The sequence below is a fragment of the Arachis duranensis genome, chromosome 1 (genome assembly GCF_000817695.3).
Source record: "Arachis duranensis cultivar V14167 chromosome 1, aradu.V14167.gnm2.J7QH, whole genome shotgun sequence".
Classification (NCBI taxonomy): domain Eukaryota; kingdom Viridiplantae; phylum Streptophyta; class Magnoliopsida; order Fabales; family Fabaceae; genus Arachis; species Arachis duranensis.
The window spans coordinates 92,257,769-92,275,751 of NC_029772.3; the positions used below are offsets into that span (position 1 = coordinate 92,257,769).

The following is a 17,983-nucleotide window of genomic DNA, read 5'->3' on the forward strand; positions in this document are numbered from 1 at the left end:
CTGCCCACCCAGCTTATCGCCGAGGCCACCCTCACCGCGACCTCCCGCGTTGAACGCCGCCCGCCTTCCAGCGAGTTGGAGTTCTCCTATGGCGCCGCTCTCTTCTCCCGTGGAGATCTGGGCAAGAGAACCGCGACCCGCGTCTCCCTCTGGGCTCCGACCCGAATCAGCTTCACATGGATTATGACCCGCGTCCGTTTGCTCGTGGGTTTGGAGTCCTGGGCCCAACCTTTGGTGCCTGTCCCCATGTTCCATTTTGGCCGACACCCTTTCCAGCCCAATTAAAGCACCAGTTACTGTTTTTTCAGAATCCTCTTCATAGAGCATAACGGCTCTTCCCCCCAATTCATGCACAGAATGATTATCCTTAATAAATGTCGGATACGTTTTGATTTCCCCCAGATTACGCTGCGCATTGTGATTATTCCATTCATTCAAAATTGTGTCTGTAATTACAATTCTGCCCTTATCTTCTTCCTCATCCCGTGGAACCAACATCAACCGATCTTCATCCTGTATCCCTTCATGCAATGACCCTGCAACAGAATTCTGTAGTATATCTCTGCCGGCGCTGTTGCTTTTGCTATCAGAATTCCCTTGTATATTTGACTGTTCATTTTCAGATTTTCCGGTGCAAAACAGATTACACGCCTCATGTCCAACCTCCTTCACTAGGACATCGAAGCCTCCCGTACCAACTGTAACGTGGACCCACTCTTGAATCACATCCATCACGCAAGTGTCAATCTGAACACAACCTACAGTGAAAGAGCTGCACATTTCCATTTCTCTAGCACAACCAACGACCTCACCCCATTGGCCTCCTATCGTCCTAAAGGTGTTAACTGACCAAGCGTGTAGCGGAACCCCAAAACATTCCAACCACACCCTTCGAGTCTCACTATGTTCCGATTCCTCCCATCGCCACACTCTATGGAATAGTTGTAAGAGGCTATTCATTTTAAAGGTGTAGGCATCGTCAGCGTTCTGTACACTGTCAAAAGTCAGTAGTGCTTTGTACGCGCCCATCTCCCGCACCTGAACAACATTAGGCACATTCTTTGCGATCATTTCCTTTAAAGATTCAAAGTTAATGGCTTTGGTCGCGCCCCCGACAATGCTCCTCTGCAACCATCCAGATTCTCTGTTGCCACTGCTACTTTCACTTTCTTTGTCCGACCCTTTCCATATGGATCTTTGTCTCTTTCCTGTTCCCGCTCCTTATTTTCAGGAGCCTCAGGCTCGGACTCAGCAACTTTCCTACGTGGCTGCCATGTAGCGGTTTGTCGCTTGTCCCCCTCCGCGCGTACATTGCTTGTCGTTATTGTGCCTGACATTCTTCTGTATTTTGCCTCTTCCACAAACAGAATCTTCCCTCTCAGTCTCTGATGATTCATTTCCGCAACAGCCTTCAATGCTCCCCCTTTGGTTGTGTATCGCACGAACGCAATCATGTATATATTTTCACTTTTTTGTTTTCGTGATAGATATATATCATTGATTCGTCCCGTCCAATTGAACAATTGGAATAATTCCCTCTTGGAAATGTCCTGCGGTAGATTACTCACAAAGACAGAAAAAGATTCATGCTCCAACCGCCGATACTCTTCTAGATTCCAAACCCTTGGATCCTTGTCATGTTCCCTATGCCTACCCCTCCCTGTGTTTCACACCCCCTCTCTCTCTCTATCTCTCATTCCCTATGAACCTTTACTCCTTCAACTGTTTGTGCCAATATTCTTTGTCAAATATACTAGAAAACCATATGCTTCTAGGCTTCTAGCATGCATGTGTTTAATATGGCTAAGACATTTTTGTGGATTGATTTTGCCACTCTTGCCATATATGGTTGTTGGTGGGTATTTAAATTTGTTGATATGGTAGACCTTAGTTTATCTAATTCTTAATGTAGTAAAAGAATTATTTACACACAACTGACACAAGAGCAGACGCAAAATGTCTTTTCAATTTACTTAATAAAAAAAGACCATATTTATAAAACAATATCTAAGTGAACAGGAAACACACTTAATGCGCCTGTATTGCATGAAGAATAGTTTTACTATTCTAAAAATTAAGCAAATCTTATCGTGGCTTTTTAATTTCAATATGGTACCGGAACTTCTAACAGACGCCGTTATGGGGGAGGGAGGGAAATGACGAGAGTGTGGTGTCAGTGACCACCCAACTCGCACCGTGCGAGTTCCACTAAGCAAATCTCACCGTGCGAGTTCCGTCCAGCAAATCTGACCGTGCGATTGCCACCACCGAAGACACGTGTCGCGTAGCAGGAGCCACCCCAATTCGGTGCCCTTATAACAGCTCCCTCACTCATGCATTAACTTCTCTCACCCTCTGAGACATCACTCTCCCAGCTTTCGTTTTCAAACCTGAAGCCCCCATTGTTATTCATCTTCCTCCTCTCATTTCTGCATGTTTCAATACATGAAAGAATGCCCAAAAAAAAATAAAACTAGAGATGTTGATCGACCTGAGCTTCATATCATGCATTATCTCAGTCACTCTGATTATGTAAGTTTTTTTTTAAGGTTTTTAAATTTTTTTATTTAAAAGTATTAATGTAAAATATTTATTTGTTATGATTGTTGTTATTAGAAGTGCAAATTAGAAATATCCATAGGATAGAATGATTATTACTATTTTTTAGGATTTATATGTATTTTTTAAGATTTATAGAATTTTTGGAATTAATTTTTAGAATATAAGTATTATTGTTAGTGAAATTATTGTTATTATTTAGTAAGTTTGGGACGTTTTTTATAGAGAGCACGGAAATTTTAGAATGTGAATTTTGAATGTTTTGTATTATTATTATAGTTATGTTTATGTTTAAATATAAATATAAGGAAATTAAAAAAATTGGACCCCCAACGGTTATAATTGTAACTAATATTGAGAATAGGTTTAATTTAATTTTTATAGTTATGTTTATGTTTAAATATAAATATAAGGAAATTAAAAAAAAAATTGGAGCCCCAACGGTTTAATTTAATTTTGAAAATAGGTTTAATTTAATTTTTATAATTCTATTTAAATTATTAAGTAGGTATATTGTAATGAATGAAGGTAAATGTTCTTGTTGTTGTGAGTTAGTCTTAGTTTGGGAAACTATTAATTAGTTAGTATGAATGATGTTCCAAAAAGAATTTAGGCATAGAGTGATTGTTATAAATGTTTTTTATAATTCAGTGAAATATCTTTAGTTAACTAATGGTATATGCAGTAGTAGGTGGTTAGTGGGTATTATTACATATTATTCAAGATAAATGTGTTACTGTGGAGAGATTTGATTAGGTATTTATGTATTAGTTATCATTATTATCAATAGTTGTTGTGGTATAAAATATTTTTATTTTAGTAGTAACCTAGTAAGTGTTAAGAAGTTGAGTAATACTTTGTTATGAACTTTGCAGAAGTTAAGAATGTTGACATGTGAGCATCCTGTTCCTCCGGATCGGTACAATGATAGGGTAGAGGAGCAGCTACGACTTACTGGCTTTTACCATGCATCACAGATTGGGGTAGTCCAATGTCAAAAGGCATTGGTGAATGTGCCGTCACTCTTGAAGACGTTGCTCTAATACTTGGTCTTCCAACGGACGGACTTCCAGTTACAGGGATGACATTGAGTAGTTTCGAAGCGTTGGAGGCTGAGTGTTTGCATCAATTCGGAGTTGCACCGCGTAAGTCGGAGTGTAGAGGCAGTTGCATTAAATTGAGTTGGCTTCGGGACCTTAAAGAAAATTTACCCTTGACTGATGAAGTTGGTATACAGAGGTATGTCAAATGCCACATTATGTTGCTTATCGGGACGATCTTGTTTGGGGATAAATCAGGTGCAGCAGGTGTGCACTGGAAGTTTCTTCCATTGCTACGTGAATTTGGTAGTATTATACAATACAGTTGGGGATCTGCATGCCTAGCACACCTCTATAGGGCATTATGCCGGGCATCTCGAGTTGACTGTAAAGGCATAGATGGCCCACTAACACTTCTTCTCGGTTGGGCTTGGATGCGGCTCCCATATCTATCGCCGGTTCCTAGGGAGCCCCGCAGTTTCCCGCTAGCAAACAGGTAATATAATTTTTAAATGTACCACTTTATTTATATTTATAACTCAATTATCAACATTAAATGTATCGTATAAGGTGGCGGAACTGGGAGCGGGGTGACCGACGATATAGATATATGAAGCTAGCTGACTTTAGGAAGGCCTTTGATGAACTTCAGGAAGGCGAGGTGAGTATTTATTAAAGTAGTATTACTTTCCTATTTAGGGCCTGTGTAAATCTTATGAACCAAAGATGATGAGACTGTTATGTGGGTTGTAGTCATGAATTTCCTTTATTTTTTTTTCAGTTTGTGTGGGTTGCGTATGCTGTGGATCGCGTGGATCCTAACATAATTCCTCCTGAGATCTATATGCAATCGGTTGTGTGGTCTGCTACTGTCCCGTTGGTGTCATTTGAATGTATCGAGTGGCATGCTACCGACAGGTACAGGCGACAGTTCGGTTTCGTTCAGGAAGTACCTCAGCAGGAGCAGAGTCTTGACAAGGCGCATGGAGAAGTACTGACTGGTCCTAAGAATCTTAACTGGGCCACAACACCGACTCATTCAAGTTGGGTTATGCATTGGACAAACAGGTATCACTACGTTCTTTCTGAGCTTCCCATGCCTCCGCTTCCACAAGAACAACCTCAGTTCTCAGGCCAGTATGTACCGCAGTCACACTTCAACCCATCATTTACGCATCATCAACAACATTGGGGTATGTCACAGTTTGATCCAGGCGAAGGCGGTTCTTTTAGCCAGTTGCTTGGGCTTATGGCTGGAGAAGGAGGACAGTCTCAATTTGGCCATCAAAATGAGTTAATGCCAGGGAGGCATTCGTTGGATGCGAGGTATCCAGGCCATACTTCATCGGTTGCATCTGGAGGATTTGTATCTGTTGACTCTAGTAGGAGTGACGGTGGACGCGGAGTTTTTAATAGCCAAAATCCGTACGTTGTTTCCATGGGACTCATTGAGGAAAATGATAACACACTCCAGCAGGAGACCGATGCGTATATAGCGGACAACCCGGATGCCGAAGATGATGATGAGGACGATGAAATAGAGGAGTTCGATGAGGACGAAGAGTCCCGTAATGATGGTATTCATATTTTGTATTTTGCTTTACATGATAGGGTAGTTATTTATTGTGTGGTCATAAATGGTATATTTGTTTGTGTATTCTTGGATAATATGTGGTATCTTTGTTGACTTGAGAACCTACTGTACTATATTTAATTGTTTATATATTATTGTGAACAGGTCAGGCCCGCACTCCGGATGACCAAGCCAAAGGTTACAACCTTAGGATTGATCCCCCACGTCGTAGCGCTAATCGATACACTCCATCTGTTTTCAAAAAGGCGGCCAAGAAATGCAAGAAATTGGTGAACGATGTAAAGTGGTCAATTAGAAAGTAGTTGTGGTGTATTGTATGTTTTGGACATTAGGTACTAATGTATTTATTTAAGTTTTAAGCCTGTCGACTTTGTTTAGAATAATTTGTATGTTTTGGACATTAGGTACTAATGTATTTATTTAAGTTTTAAGCATGTCGACTATGTTTAGAATAATTTATATGTTTTGGACATTAGGTACTAATGTATTTATTTAAGTTTTAAGCATGTCGACTATGTTTAGAATAATTTGTATGTTTTGGACATTAGGTACTAATTTATTTATTTAAGTTTTAAGCATTTCGATTTTGTTTAGCCAGATTTGAACTTGTTTTGGACATTAGGTACTACTGACTTGGAGGCTGCTAAGATATCTATTGTACCTTTAGAGTATCCATGAATTTATTATGAAATATATTTCATGTGTCTACATGCTACAGGTGTTAAATAGAATTACTGGAGTCACTTCTTTTTTATATGGAAAATATAATTTATTATATAGGCTCTATCTAGAAAGAATATGTATATATAGTTATTGAATTCAGTAAGTAAATTAAATTTTAATAATGCTACCATAATTAATCTTGCTAATAATAATTTTGTTTTGTTGACGAGCTTACCTTCTTCAATAATTTTTTATCCGATTTTTTATTTTTTATTAGTTAAGTGGAATTTTTGTTTAAAGTCAGTTCATGGAATGCACAACACATACGTGGATATAGTAATTAAAAAATACATATAAGAAATAAACATAACAATCTTTAAAAGCTTTAAGTGAAATAGAACATACACATTCTCTGATCCAAACTGCTACTGAGATTCCAACTAGGTTTTCTACTTATTCAATTAGATTCCATTAATACTTTAACACATGGTTGATGGTTCTCCATTAAAGAGATGAATAAAAATAGCAACTTTATTTTTCGAGCATATATAATATTTGGTGTTGTTAAGTAGTAGATATTAATAAATAATACATATTAATAAATACTTGTAGTAGATATTAATATAATACATATTAATTACTTACCAAATTATTATAAGTTAAAAATAGTTACTAATTTAACATAAAAGCAAAATAAAAACGTCATGCAATGTTACATAAATACGAGTTTCCGAGTGATATTATACAATGTTAGATTTATCAGGTCAATTTAAATCACATTGTCAACTTATGCCATGCTATATAATGCTACGCATATCATATCATCTGAGACTGTGAATCTACTGAGCATTTTCGCCGGCATTTGCACCAGATGACTGACGGCATCTGCTACGACTATGTCCCTCAGCTCCACATAGCCTACATCGCCTAGGACGACGTAACATTCGCGTGTCCATCTCATTCAAGAAGCGGGTCATCTTGGGGTGACCTTTCGTGACGCGTCTAAGGTACGGATTCGGTACGAACCGAGGTCCATTGTAAGCTGGCCATGTTGTAGGATTACCTAGTGGCCTAAACCTTGCTCGGTACACCCGCCGAATCTGGTCCATCTTATACACATCATGGACATATAGTTTCCAATCCAGTCGTTGGTTAGCACAACAAGCGAACACATGTCTGCAAGGGATCCGATCCACCTGGAACTCACCGCAGTCACATCGAAGTCCTCGTAGATCAACTGCAAATTCCATTCCACTTGGCATCTCACGCACCTCAAAGACCTCATTCAGGCGGTCAAAGCAACTGACCTGAATGTTTCCCGATGCAAGCTGGTTTGCATGCAACTTCGAGGTCACGACATCAGAGAACACATGGCCAGCACTAATCCGCGCTTCTGCCTCCGCTCTTTTTCGGGTGAACAACTCGTTTAGCCTGTAGAATGTTGCCTTCACAAGAGCAGTTATAGGCAGATTGCGTGCACCCTTCAACACTGAATTGATGCATTCCACAAGATTCGTCGTCATGTGCCCCCATCGGTATCCACCGTCAAATGCCAATGCATACTGCTCGCGAGGAATTCGGTTTAACCAGTCTGTATACGCTTCGCCCCGTTCCCGCAATCGCTGGTATCGCAGTTCGTACTCCCGCACCGTCCTTGAATATCCTGGAGGAAAGCAAAAAAAAAAAAATTAGCTGTCGAAAGAAATCGCGTGATGGTGGAATCTATTAATAACATAACTAAATTTAGTAAATGGTTACCAATGTTGACGACCAATTTTTAGAGGTACGGTGCCTTGAATTTTCGCAGAAAGTTTGACTCAATATGCCTGATGCAAAACATATGAAAAGCTCTAGGAGGTGACCAAGCTCCATTACTGCGCTCCACAGCTGCATTGATGGATTCGTGTCGGTCGGATATTAGACCAATACCATCCCGAGTGACAACATGTTGACGAAGGTTACTTAGGAAAAAGTGCCATGCATCAGAAGTCTCTCCCTCCACAACAGCAAACGCAATTGGGACAATATTGTTGTTCCCATCTTGTGAAACTGCCACTAGCAGACAACCCTTATACTTTCCATACAAGTGAGTCCCATCCACCTGGACAACTGGTTTACAGTGTCTGAATGCCCTAATACAGGGGTAATAACTCCAAAATACTCGATGCAGTATTCGAATATCACCCACCAAGTCATCGCCTTGATATGCAGGCATAGTCTCAAAATGGATAACAGTTGATGGCTCCTTATGACACATGGCCTCAAACCATATAGGCAACGCTTCATACGATGCTTCCCAACCTCCAAATATTTTTTCTACTGCCCTTTGCTTAGCCAGCCATGCTTTCCGATAACTAATGGTGTAGTTAAACTTCGATTGCACTTCTGCTATAACCGACTTTACCTTTAAGGACGGGTCCGCCTCAACCAATGGCTTTATCGCTTCTGCAATTGTGAGAGAATCCAGCTTCGAATGGTCCTGTGAAATCATGGCTCGGGTACATGTGTGACTACCATTATACCTCCTTATAACCCAACAGTACTTCCTGCTGATCATGCTAACCCTGATAAGCCAATCACACCCTGATCCGTACTGCGTACACTTGGCATAAAATGTCAACGGCTCAGACTCATACACCCGGTAGTCTACACTTCGTCGTATGGTATACTCTTTTATCGCCTTAATAACAGCTTCCCTCGAACCGAACTCCATACCAACGGCAAACTCACCATCTGCGACAATAGGAATCTCTGCATTTGACAACCAGCATAGGAAAAATCAAATAAAGAGACATATATTACAAATCTGACAACACCTTATTATGTCACTCTAATTAAAACAAAAACACCAGCAAGTCATGTAAAAATTAGACCATAAAGGCCGGTTCGACCGTCGCACGACATGAACCGGAACCTAACCGGTCCGGTTCACTGGATTTTAACCGTTAACTGCGAATGATATTTACAAACTCATGTAAATTTTACCTACCTGCAGTCATATATCCCGGAAACTCCGGAACATGCATGGCTTCCAAATCCAAAACTCGCATGAATGATGGCTCCTCAAACGGCTCATCGTTTGCGAGTGCATTTGCCACCTCTGTTACATCTGGCGCCGTAGCTCCTTCACCTTGATCTTCACCTCCATCTCCATCTGGACCAACAAACTGGTAGTTACTTTCGAACTCTTCTTCGCTGTCAGTATTATAATCTTCTCGTAGAATATTTCGGTCGGCCTCAGATTGTTCAAACTCAATATACAACTCGATGAAGGAGATCTGAGCCCGGTTTTCAATATACATTGAAAACATCTCTTGCATGCTCGCTTCGTCCGTCACATATCTGCTTTGAAACTGGACGAATCCACCAAATACCTGTATGGGATATCTGTATAGAATACATGATATCTTTCTTGCTCTCTCAGAATCAATGGCTTCAGAAATCACCCCTTTCAGCTCTTCAAATGAGATGATAAAGGGAATAACAACATCTAAGGGTTTTTCACATATAAATTTTACTCCTTCCGAAGTTTGTAGTAAAATCTGACCAAAATAATACACCTTTAATAATACTCGGTCACTCATCTCTCTCAAACATATAAAAAGAAAAGAACATAGATTTGGCAAGTAGAGTTCAATTTTGAATCACCAGATAATAATAAGGAAATAAGAAAGAAGAAACAGAAGAGTATGCGGCCGTTCAAGTTGGGGAAGAAGAAGACGCGAGTGACCTACTTCCTTACTGCGTGCTTTTATATGGACCATTTTAAGGAACTCGCACCCATCGACTAGGTTAACATGACACAGCTAAATATTTACAACTCAAATCGCACCATGCGATTTCCTATTCAATTTCCTGGAATAAACTTCATCCCCACTCAAAACGGAGGGTGCGAGTTCCTACCAACATCCACCCCCTACAACTCGCACCATGCGATTTGTTGCACCGTTGTAGCACACCCAACTTTAAACGGAGGGTGCGATTTCAGCTGCAGAAAATCTCATTTCTCCTTATCATACAAATCGCAATGTGCGATTTCATGTAGCATAAATTTTCATTTCTCCTTCTCATACAAATCTCACGGTGAGATTTCTCCACCCTCACAGTGTCAGAAAGCTATCCCACATATGCGTGTATTCCCCCATACTTCCATATCTGTGAAAAGCTCCCCTGTAGGTTCCATATCGATAAAAATTAGCCTCTTATCGTAACAGCAGCAAAGACAAGCTACAAAAGATTAAATCAACTAAAAATATATTTGAATTATTTTGTTATCGATAAAAAAATTATTAAATTATTTAAAAATGTAACAAATTACATTATTATTAAAAATTAAAACGTTTTACGTTAACAGAAAAATTAATGTAATAAATGGAGCTTTTTTATATAACTAAGGGTGAAAATGAATATGCCGTCTATTCTGTCTATTAGGCGATCCCAAATTTCTATCACGCTTTGTCTAACGGCAGATTAATACTCTTAATAATTTTATAAACATTTTAATAAACTTATAATTTGACAAACACTAAAATATTTATAATTTTAAATATCTAATAAAATAATCATCAACCATATTTTTTAAAACAAAAATAATAAAATCAAGATTGTTCGAAAGAAAAGCAAAACAAATATTTCAAAATATATAATTAAATATTGTCAAAATCTTTAATCAATCAAACATAATTCAAATTATAACTTAAAATAAAACGAACAAATATTTTAAATACGAGCACAATAATAACGTTTCAAATTCAATTATCATCTTAAAGTCAAAAATTCCACCAAAATCTGTCAAAATCTGTAAATTAAGTGATACGGATTAGACAGACTTATTATTATAGTAGTCTCAAATTTCTAATCCGGCCTATCTTTTTTGACGAGTTATGCGGGCCAGTTCGATGAGTTTCGTCTCGTCTACCAGCCTTATATATAACAAGTGAAACTGTGACATTAGTAAATGTATCATGTCACGCTTTCTTGTTAACGGAACAGATTTTTTTTATCATGATCGAGTATCTTTATCATATTTTTAAATTATTTGATAGTATTTTTTTATAATAAAATTCAAAGACATTTTTATTAGTATTAAAATAATTCAGGTATATTTTTAATAATTTTTTCGTCTATAAAAATATTTTAGGCGTATTAAACATAAACATGCTAAAAATTTCTAAATTATGTAAGTAAAATGTTAAATTAGTAAGATAGATGTTAATTGACATTTGACAACATATGCAAAGGAGATTGGTTAAGAATTAATTAGCCTCTGATTCATATTAGTAGAAACTCATGAACAACACATATATATAACTAAATAAATAAATATCTATATACATATAAAAAATTATGAAACTTTTGGTAGAAGGAATATACGGTGTAAATTCCTTCTTTCAGGGGCACATGGAATGAACTTCTTTTGTTGAATGCAAATATTTGAATTTTGGACTCTTAATTTGTAGTGTAGTGTTTGAAAGGGATATGATGATCTTCATTTACGGGATTTTCTTTTGGTCGTAATTTATGGGTTTATCTGGGTAAGGCTAATACCACCACAGCGACGGTGTGTTACTGTTTTGGACATTGTCACATTGACGTTTCCACTGGCCCTCATGTCTCACTCTCACCCATCAAATCTTCTTCTTCCCTTACCATAAAACATCTGAATTAATTATTAATTAAAAGTATAACTTTAATTAAACTTAATTAAATATCAGCTTTCAATAAGAAATAAAAAATTATGTGTACATACATATCATATTTTAATATATATTTTAAATTTTAACATATATTTTATATAAATAATTAATTTAGTCACTAATTTTTAGTATATATATAATATGATAATGTATGTTGTGGATTAAGTCTAAACTAACAGTATTTGTGTTGCGATTTGGATCGATTTTGAATAAAAAATCATTTGATCTACACACAAATTTAACTTGCATTATGATTTGGATTTGAGATTTTTTTTTTTTAAATTCGATCCAATTTTAAGAGGTTTAAATTGGAATAGATTTACGATTTTGTAAATTAAAAAAATTAAATATATATATAACAAGTCTCGCCATTAAATTGAAAATAACCAACAATGGTATAATAAATCTTAACAATATTTTGAAAAACCAATAATAACATAACAATAAAAATAAAATAATAGATTAATTAAAATAAATAAATAAATCTTATTTTAAATATAAAATATTTATTAAATAATAATAACATATGAATAATATAAAAATTTATAACAAATTAAACATATTATAAATAAAATTGTAAATATAATAATAAAATAATAATATTATAGTACATTGTGCAGTTTGAATTGAATTGAATCGATTTTGAGAATTAAATCTAAAATTTGATCTGACTTATGTAATTTATAAAAAAAATAGAATCCAAATAAATTTAAATTAGTGTTATTTTAATCGGTAAACATCCCTCCCTTGTAGGACACTATTCCAAACTCAAGTTTATTGTTCATGAGCTTTGACCTCCCAAAAATATCTATTCGAAAAATAAATAACTTTCATCATTTTTGCTCTAGATTGTTGATTAGTCTCCATGGTTATTTTTCAGTTAAGCCATATTCATGACTCAACTCTCTAAATTTTATATCATTTTTTTTGGAAAAGCTCTATATCCATATAAAAATTACATGGATTGTATTCATATAACTTTTACTCTACGCTCCACACTCCCGCTTGTTTTACACGCGCCTCTTATAATCTAGATAGCAAATCTTTATTTTGCGTTATCAACGTTTTTTAACGTAAACTTTTTCATACAACATAAACATCCTCCTCCTCCTTCTCCTCCTCCTCCTCCTTCTTCAACCTAATTAAATTTGTTGTTCTCCTCTTTCGCATTTTTCTTCTCTGCATTATGGATCTGCATTGATTCAACGCAATTATCTTCGTCGTTCATCATCTTCTTCGTTTTCTTCTTTGATCTGCACTTTTGAATTAAAACAATGAATGAATCAATTTCAAATAAGTTGAATGAGTGCGATTTTGATGATTCTTCTCAAACGCATCAATTTGATGAGGTTTGAATTATTAAATTCTGAATCGAATTTAATGGAATGAAATTTCTAATTTTATTTGAAGTGAATTGAATGGACTGAGGTGATCTACATCTGAATTGAATTTAATTGAATTGATAATATGTAACTGTGAGTGTCAGTAATTGTGAGTAACTCTGAGTAAATGTGACTATGTGAGTAACTTTTTGGTTCGGTAAGTACTAAAGAGGTGGTTCATCACTTTTATGTTTTCGGTTCGGTTCGCATAAAGGAGTCTAACAAAAATTAGACCAATATGTTCTATTTTCTTCCTTAAGCATTATATAATTGTTTCACCGTAATTAAGATTTCAGTTTATCATAACTAAGATTTCGGTTCACCATGAGTACTGTGTTCGGTTCACCATGAGTACTGTGTTCTGTTCATTCTGTACTATTCAAAACTCTTCTTCCTCACCTTCTACTGCTTTTTCACCAGAGAGAGAAGGAGGAAAAGACAAAAAAATACAGTAGCAACAACAACAAAAGAATGACGATAGGGTTTCAGGGTTTTAGGGTTTAGGATTTATGGATTCAGGGTCCAGTATACAGGGGTCCAGTGTGTTTCAAACTTTTGGTTAGTCCCGTGTATTAATTTTGGTTCACCGTGTTTATGGTTGAGGGTTTAGGATTTAGGGGTCTAGGATTTAGGGTTCATGGTTTAGGGTTTTAGGGGGTTTAGGGTTTACGGTAGGGTTTAGGGTTTATAGTAGGGTTTAGGGTTTAGGGTTTAGCATTTAGGGTTCAGAGTTCAGCGTTCAGGGTTCGGGTTCAGGGTTTAGGATTCAGAGTTCAGAGTTCTGAGTTCAGGGTTCGGGTTCAGGGTTTAGGGTTTAGGTTTTAGGGTTTTAGGGTTTTAGGGATTTAGGGTTTATGGGTTCAGGGTTCTGGTTTTAGTGTTTAGGGTTTAAGATTTAGGGTTCATTGTTTATGGGTTCATAATTTTTTGGTAAACAGGAGAGCGATTTGGATTACTCTTCTGAAACGAATCAAACTGACAAAGTTTGGATTATTCAATTTTGAATCGAATTGAATGGAATGCAATTGCTAATTTGAATTGAATTAAATGGACGGAGGTGTACTGAATTAAATTGAATTGAATTGATAATATGTAAAGTGTATGCAGAGTTATTTGAATTTGATTTTATATAATGGATTATGTTTCGTTCACTCAGTACTATACAATTGTATTGTTTTCGGTTCACCATGAGTACTATGTTCGGTTCACCATGAGTACTGTGTTTGGTTCATTCTACACTATTTAAAACTCTTCTTCCTCACCTTCTACTGCTTCTTTACCAGAGAGAAGGAGGAAAAGACAAAAAAAATACAGCAGCAACAACAACAAAAGAATGACGATAAGGAGAAAACACGTGAAGAAGAAGGAACGCGAAAAAGGAGGAGAAGGAGGAGAAGGAGGAACGCGAAGAAAAAGGCGAAGAAGAAGAAGACGCTCCGTGCGTAAACGAGCGTGAGAAGAAGAAGAAGAAGAAGAAGAAGAAGAAGAAGCATGAGGAAGAAGAAGCGTTGGGCGATTTCGTGTGTATTGAGCGCGTGTATTTCACGTTTCATTTAATGGTATTGAATTTTTTTAGTGTTGGGTCAACTTGATTACATGGATGTGTAACATCCCCGTTTTTTTTTTATGGAAATTTTGAAACACTCATGGCATATAAGGAAATAGCTTGAATGATATTTTTAACGAGTATTTTTTTTGGTAACTACTTAAATAAAGATGATAAAAATATCATTTTATAAGATACTTTGTTTAAAAGTGTAACTTATTTATTTAGCCACACTTTAAACAAAGATAACACTTTTATAAATATTAAATCTGACCATTCAATCTATCATCTAAAAGTAAAAAAAATATATTCACATAAAAACAATTATAAAATTTTCATTATAGTATCCACTTTTTTTTTCCTTTTGATTAAAGAGATTTTTTTTCATTCTTCAACTTTTCCATCTACTTTGTCCTCTATCCATTTTGAAACCTTTGTTTTTTTTTTTTTTTCATTGAGCCAAAAGATCTATGTATTTTTTTGAGTTGTCTAAGGACAAAATGCGTAGGATGCATGGTTTTGAAAACCAGACCAGACCGGCCGGTTCAACTGGAAAAACCGGGAACCGGTCAGTTAATCGGTCCGGGTAAACTCAAAAACCGGCCAGCAAAAAATCGGTAAAAAAGCGGTCGAACCGGCCGGTTAACTGGTAAACCGGTCGAATCGGTCGGTTTTTTAACGGTTTTTTAACGATTTTTTATTAAATTAATATATTTAAAATTATTTTTAGGTTTTTTAATAATTTTATTTAATATTTAATTAAACCGGTTGAACCCCGGTTGAACCTCGGTCGAACCATTGAACCATTGAACCAATAACCTTACCGGTTCATTGACCGGTCCGGTTCTCGCAACCTTGGTAGGATGTCTTCTATATTAACCATTATTTGGATGAAAATTTGGTGGCTAAAGATGATTCCTGGTGTTTTTAAATTAATCATCTGTCCCGACGCTAATATGTAGCAGTTAAGAACTTTGAATTACTAAGTAGATTTCTTTCTCTTGAATTCCTGAAAAAATAATACAATCATCAACAAATAAAAGATGAATAATAGTTGAAATATTAAGAGTTAGATTAACCACTAAAATTAAAATTTTCCTTTGTATCTCATACATTAAAATGGTGAAAAATTTCAAAAGTTATGATAAAAAGATAAGGTAAAAGAGAATTTTTTTTTAGGGAATGACTTTTTTTATTGAAATTGTCATTAAATTTGAATATGTATTTTATAATTTTTACACATTTCATCATCAGTCCCATCTACTTTGTCTAAAAACAAAAGCTATCAACATATTTTTAAAAAAATCTCACTAGCTAATCAGTCTAATTAGTCATACGCTTTATTCATGTATAGTGTGTCTACTAAGTTATCTCAGCTTCTACGGTTGTTCTTTAGAAAAGAGCGAAACACTTATTGTGCTATGACTATGTTATTTTGGATAAGTCTATGCTATTAAACGGATCGGCTTAACCTATTTAGATTTAGCCTGCTTAAGATTATAGGTTATCTCATCCTGTTCATGAATTATAATTTTTCAGTTTAAATCGTTTATAATTAGTCTAATAAATTAAATGGACTTATGTATTTACTTTTTTTTTAAATATTTTTACTAAAAAATCAATTTTGAATCAAAAACCTTAAAATGAAATATTGGTAAAAAGTTATTTTTTTAGAAATATAAAAAAATAAATAAACCAGTTTGGACAGGGGAGATGATCTGATTCTGAATCGCTTTCAGTCTTTTGGAAGTCGACAGTCAAGAATGAAGAGTTGAAGACTGATCCGCAAAATAGTGTTAGTTGTTCGTTGTATCTTTCTTTTAGTAGGGTTCGTTACACATTTAATTCTTCAAGCTTCTCCTTAGTTATGGGCAGGCCCACCACAAATAACATTTCTTTTCCAATTAATTGCCAGAAGGAGACAGTGGTTAATTTTTTTGGATATTGGATAAAAATGAGTGTAATCCTTTAATATTGGAAATTATGGTGTTTTACAAAATTATGGGGACTATAGAATTCGTAGAGTGCAAATTGTCAGATTAATGTTTTTTTAATTTATAAAGACAATACACAGACTGCGTATTGTATTATTTTAATATTAAATTACAATACGCAGACTGCGTATCTGCGTATTGTATTATTTTAATATTAAATTACAATACACAGTCTGCGTATTGTAAATACACAATCTGCGTATTGTCAGTACAATACGTGTTCTGCGTATTGTGCTTACACAGAGCAGCGCCCTCATAACATTGTAAAACTCTATTTTTTACAACATTAACGTAAAACTCTCTCCACTCTTCCATATTAAAATAAAAAATCCGGAGACAGTTTCCATTTCAATGTGTGAAAATGAGAAAATGGAAAAAGGGCTCCACATTATATTTGTCTTTTGGTCGTGGCATTCAGGAATCACTCTTAATATTAATGCACCTTCGTCACATCACTTCTTTATTTATGGTATGCTTCGAATTTAGCAAAATAATTCAATGAGTGACATCATACGCGGTTTATCCATTTTAATTTTAATCGTTTGCAGATTTAATAATAAATAACAAGGGCCAAATGTTGGCTACTCTTAATGCCGTTAGCCCATTACAGAAGGTAGGAATTAAGACAAGCTTGTATTTCTTGAAGACATATTAGTAATTATTTTGAAAGATATATTTTATTTTATTTTTTAAAACAATCATAAAAAATTCAAGAATGATTCTTAGTTAATACTTTTTGTTCCTGTCTTGTAATTTGAGTCGAGGTATAACTCCTTCTAGTGCCGAGATATAACTCCTTTTTTCGTGTGTATGGAGTTTTCTGTCCTAAGAGCACAGATACCGAACTATATTTCAGCCGTCAAAAAATACCGGAGGAGGTTGGGACCTGCAAAGAGACTCCAACGTTCAAGTTAGTAAGAGTATAATATGAATATCAAATAACTCAGAATGAATAGTGTTGTGTACCTAAGATTAGAGGTGGACGTATTTATAGAATTGTTGTAGTACTGATATTATGGAGCTGTTATTTAGTGGGTCTAATTATGTGATAACTGCTCTTTAGTGAGCTTGTTTAGAGATTCCTGTGTCATCTGGGTGTTAGAGACATTTGCGGAGAGATTCTTGTGCCATCTGGGTGGCACGTAGTTATATGATTGCATATGATAAATTCGTTAGGAGAGCAAAACACGTACTCTCCACATACTTCTGCACATGTGTATTTAGTTTTAACTAGATTGATTCCGATTTATAGTCCTGAGTCGAATTATAACTAACGGACGGATCACTTTTAATTATTAATAAAAAATAATAAATTCTATTAGTTTTTTAATATTTTTCGTATAAATGAATGCTAATTATTTAACATTTTTCTCTTTAGATAAAGTATAAAATCAAAAGATATTGTGATCCTTGGCCCCTGGTAGTTGGAACGCGTTTTGGATCCCCTTTTTCTTTCCAACTAAAAGTTCATGGTTACTTATCATCAATGGATTATTCTAATTAATCCAA

At 35.5% G+C, this 17,983-nt stretch overlaps 4 protein-coding genes across 4 annotated transcripts; 2 read left to right on the top strand and 2 right to left on the bottom strand.

Annotated features, from left to right (window-relative positions):
* Positions 1-1,076: 1,076 nt before the first annotated feature.
* LOC107460502 (serine/arginine-rich SC35-like splicing factor SCL28) lies at positions 1,077-2,335 on the bottom strand. The gene is made up of 2 exons (XM_016078870.1): positions 2,252-2,335; positions 1,077-1,550 (listed from the first exon to the last, which is right to left on the bottom strand). Exons 1-2 carry the CDS (start codon positions 2,333-2,335, stop codon positions 1,077-1,079), a joined length of 558 nt encoding a protein of 185 aa, XP_015934356.1.
* Positions 2,336-3,550: 1,215 nt separating this feature from the next.
* Positions 3,551-4,688, top strand: LOC127740511 (serine/threonine-protein phosphatase 7 long form homolog). Its single transcript, XM_052251522.1, has 4 exons — positions 3,551-4,095; positions 4,170-4,260; positions 4,381-4,590; positions 4,668-4,688. The coding sequence occupies exons 1-4, from the start codon at positions 3,551-3,553 to the stop codon at positions 4,686-4,688; spliced, it is 867 nt and encodes a 288-aa protein (XP_052107482.1).
* A 62-nt stretch (positions 4,689-4,750) lies between these two features.
* On the top strand, positions 4,751-5,572 carry LOC110280159 (uncharacterized). Its single transcript, XM_021140770.2, has 2 exons — positions 4,751-5,176; positions 5,338-5,572. Exons 1-2 carry the CDS (start codon positions 4,795-4,797, stop codon positions 5,493-5,495), a joined length of 540 nt encoding a protein of 179 aa, XP_020996429.1. The 5' UTR covers positions 4,751-4,794; the 3' UTR covers positions 5,496-5,572.
* Positions 5,573-6,695: 1,123 nt separating this feature from the next.
* Positions 6,696-9,440, bottom strand: LOC107460494 (uncharacterized). The gene is made up of 3 exons (XM_021124980.2): positions 8,846-9,440; positions 7,732-8,607; positions 6,696-7,519 (listed from the first exon to the last, which is right to left on the bottom strand). Exons 1-3 carry the CDS (start codon positions 9,438-9,440, stop codon positions 6,696-6,698), a joined length of 2,295 nt encoding a protein of 764 aa, XP_020980639.2.
* Positions 9,441-17,983: the final 8,543 nt, after the last annotated feature.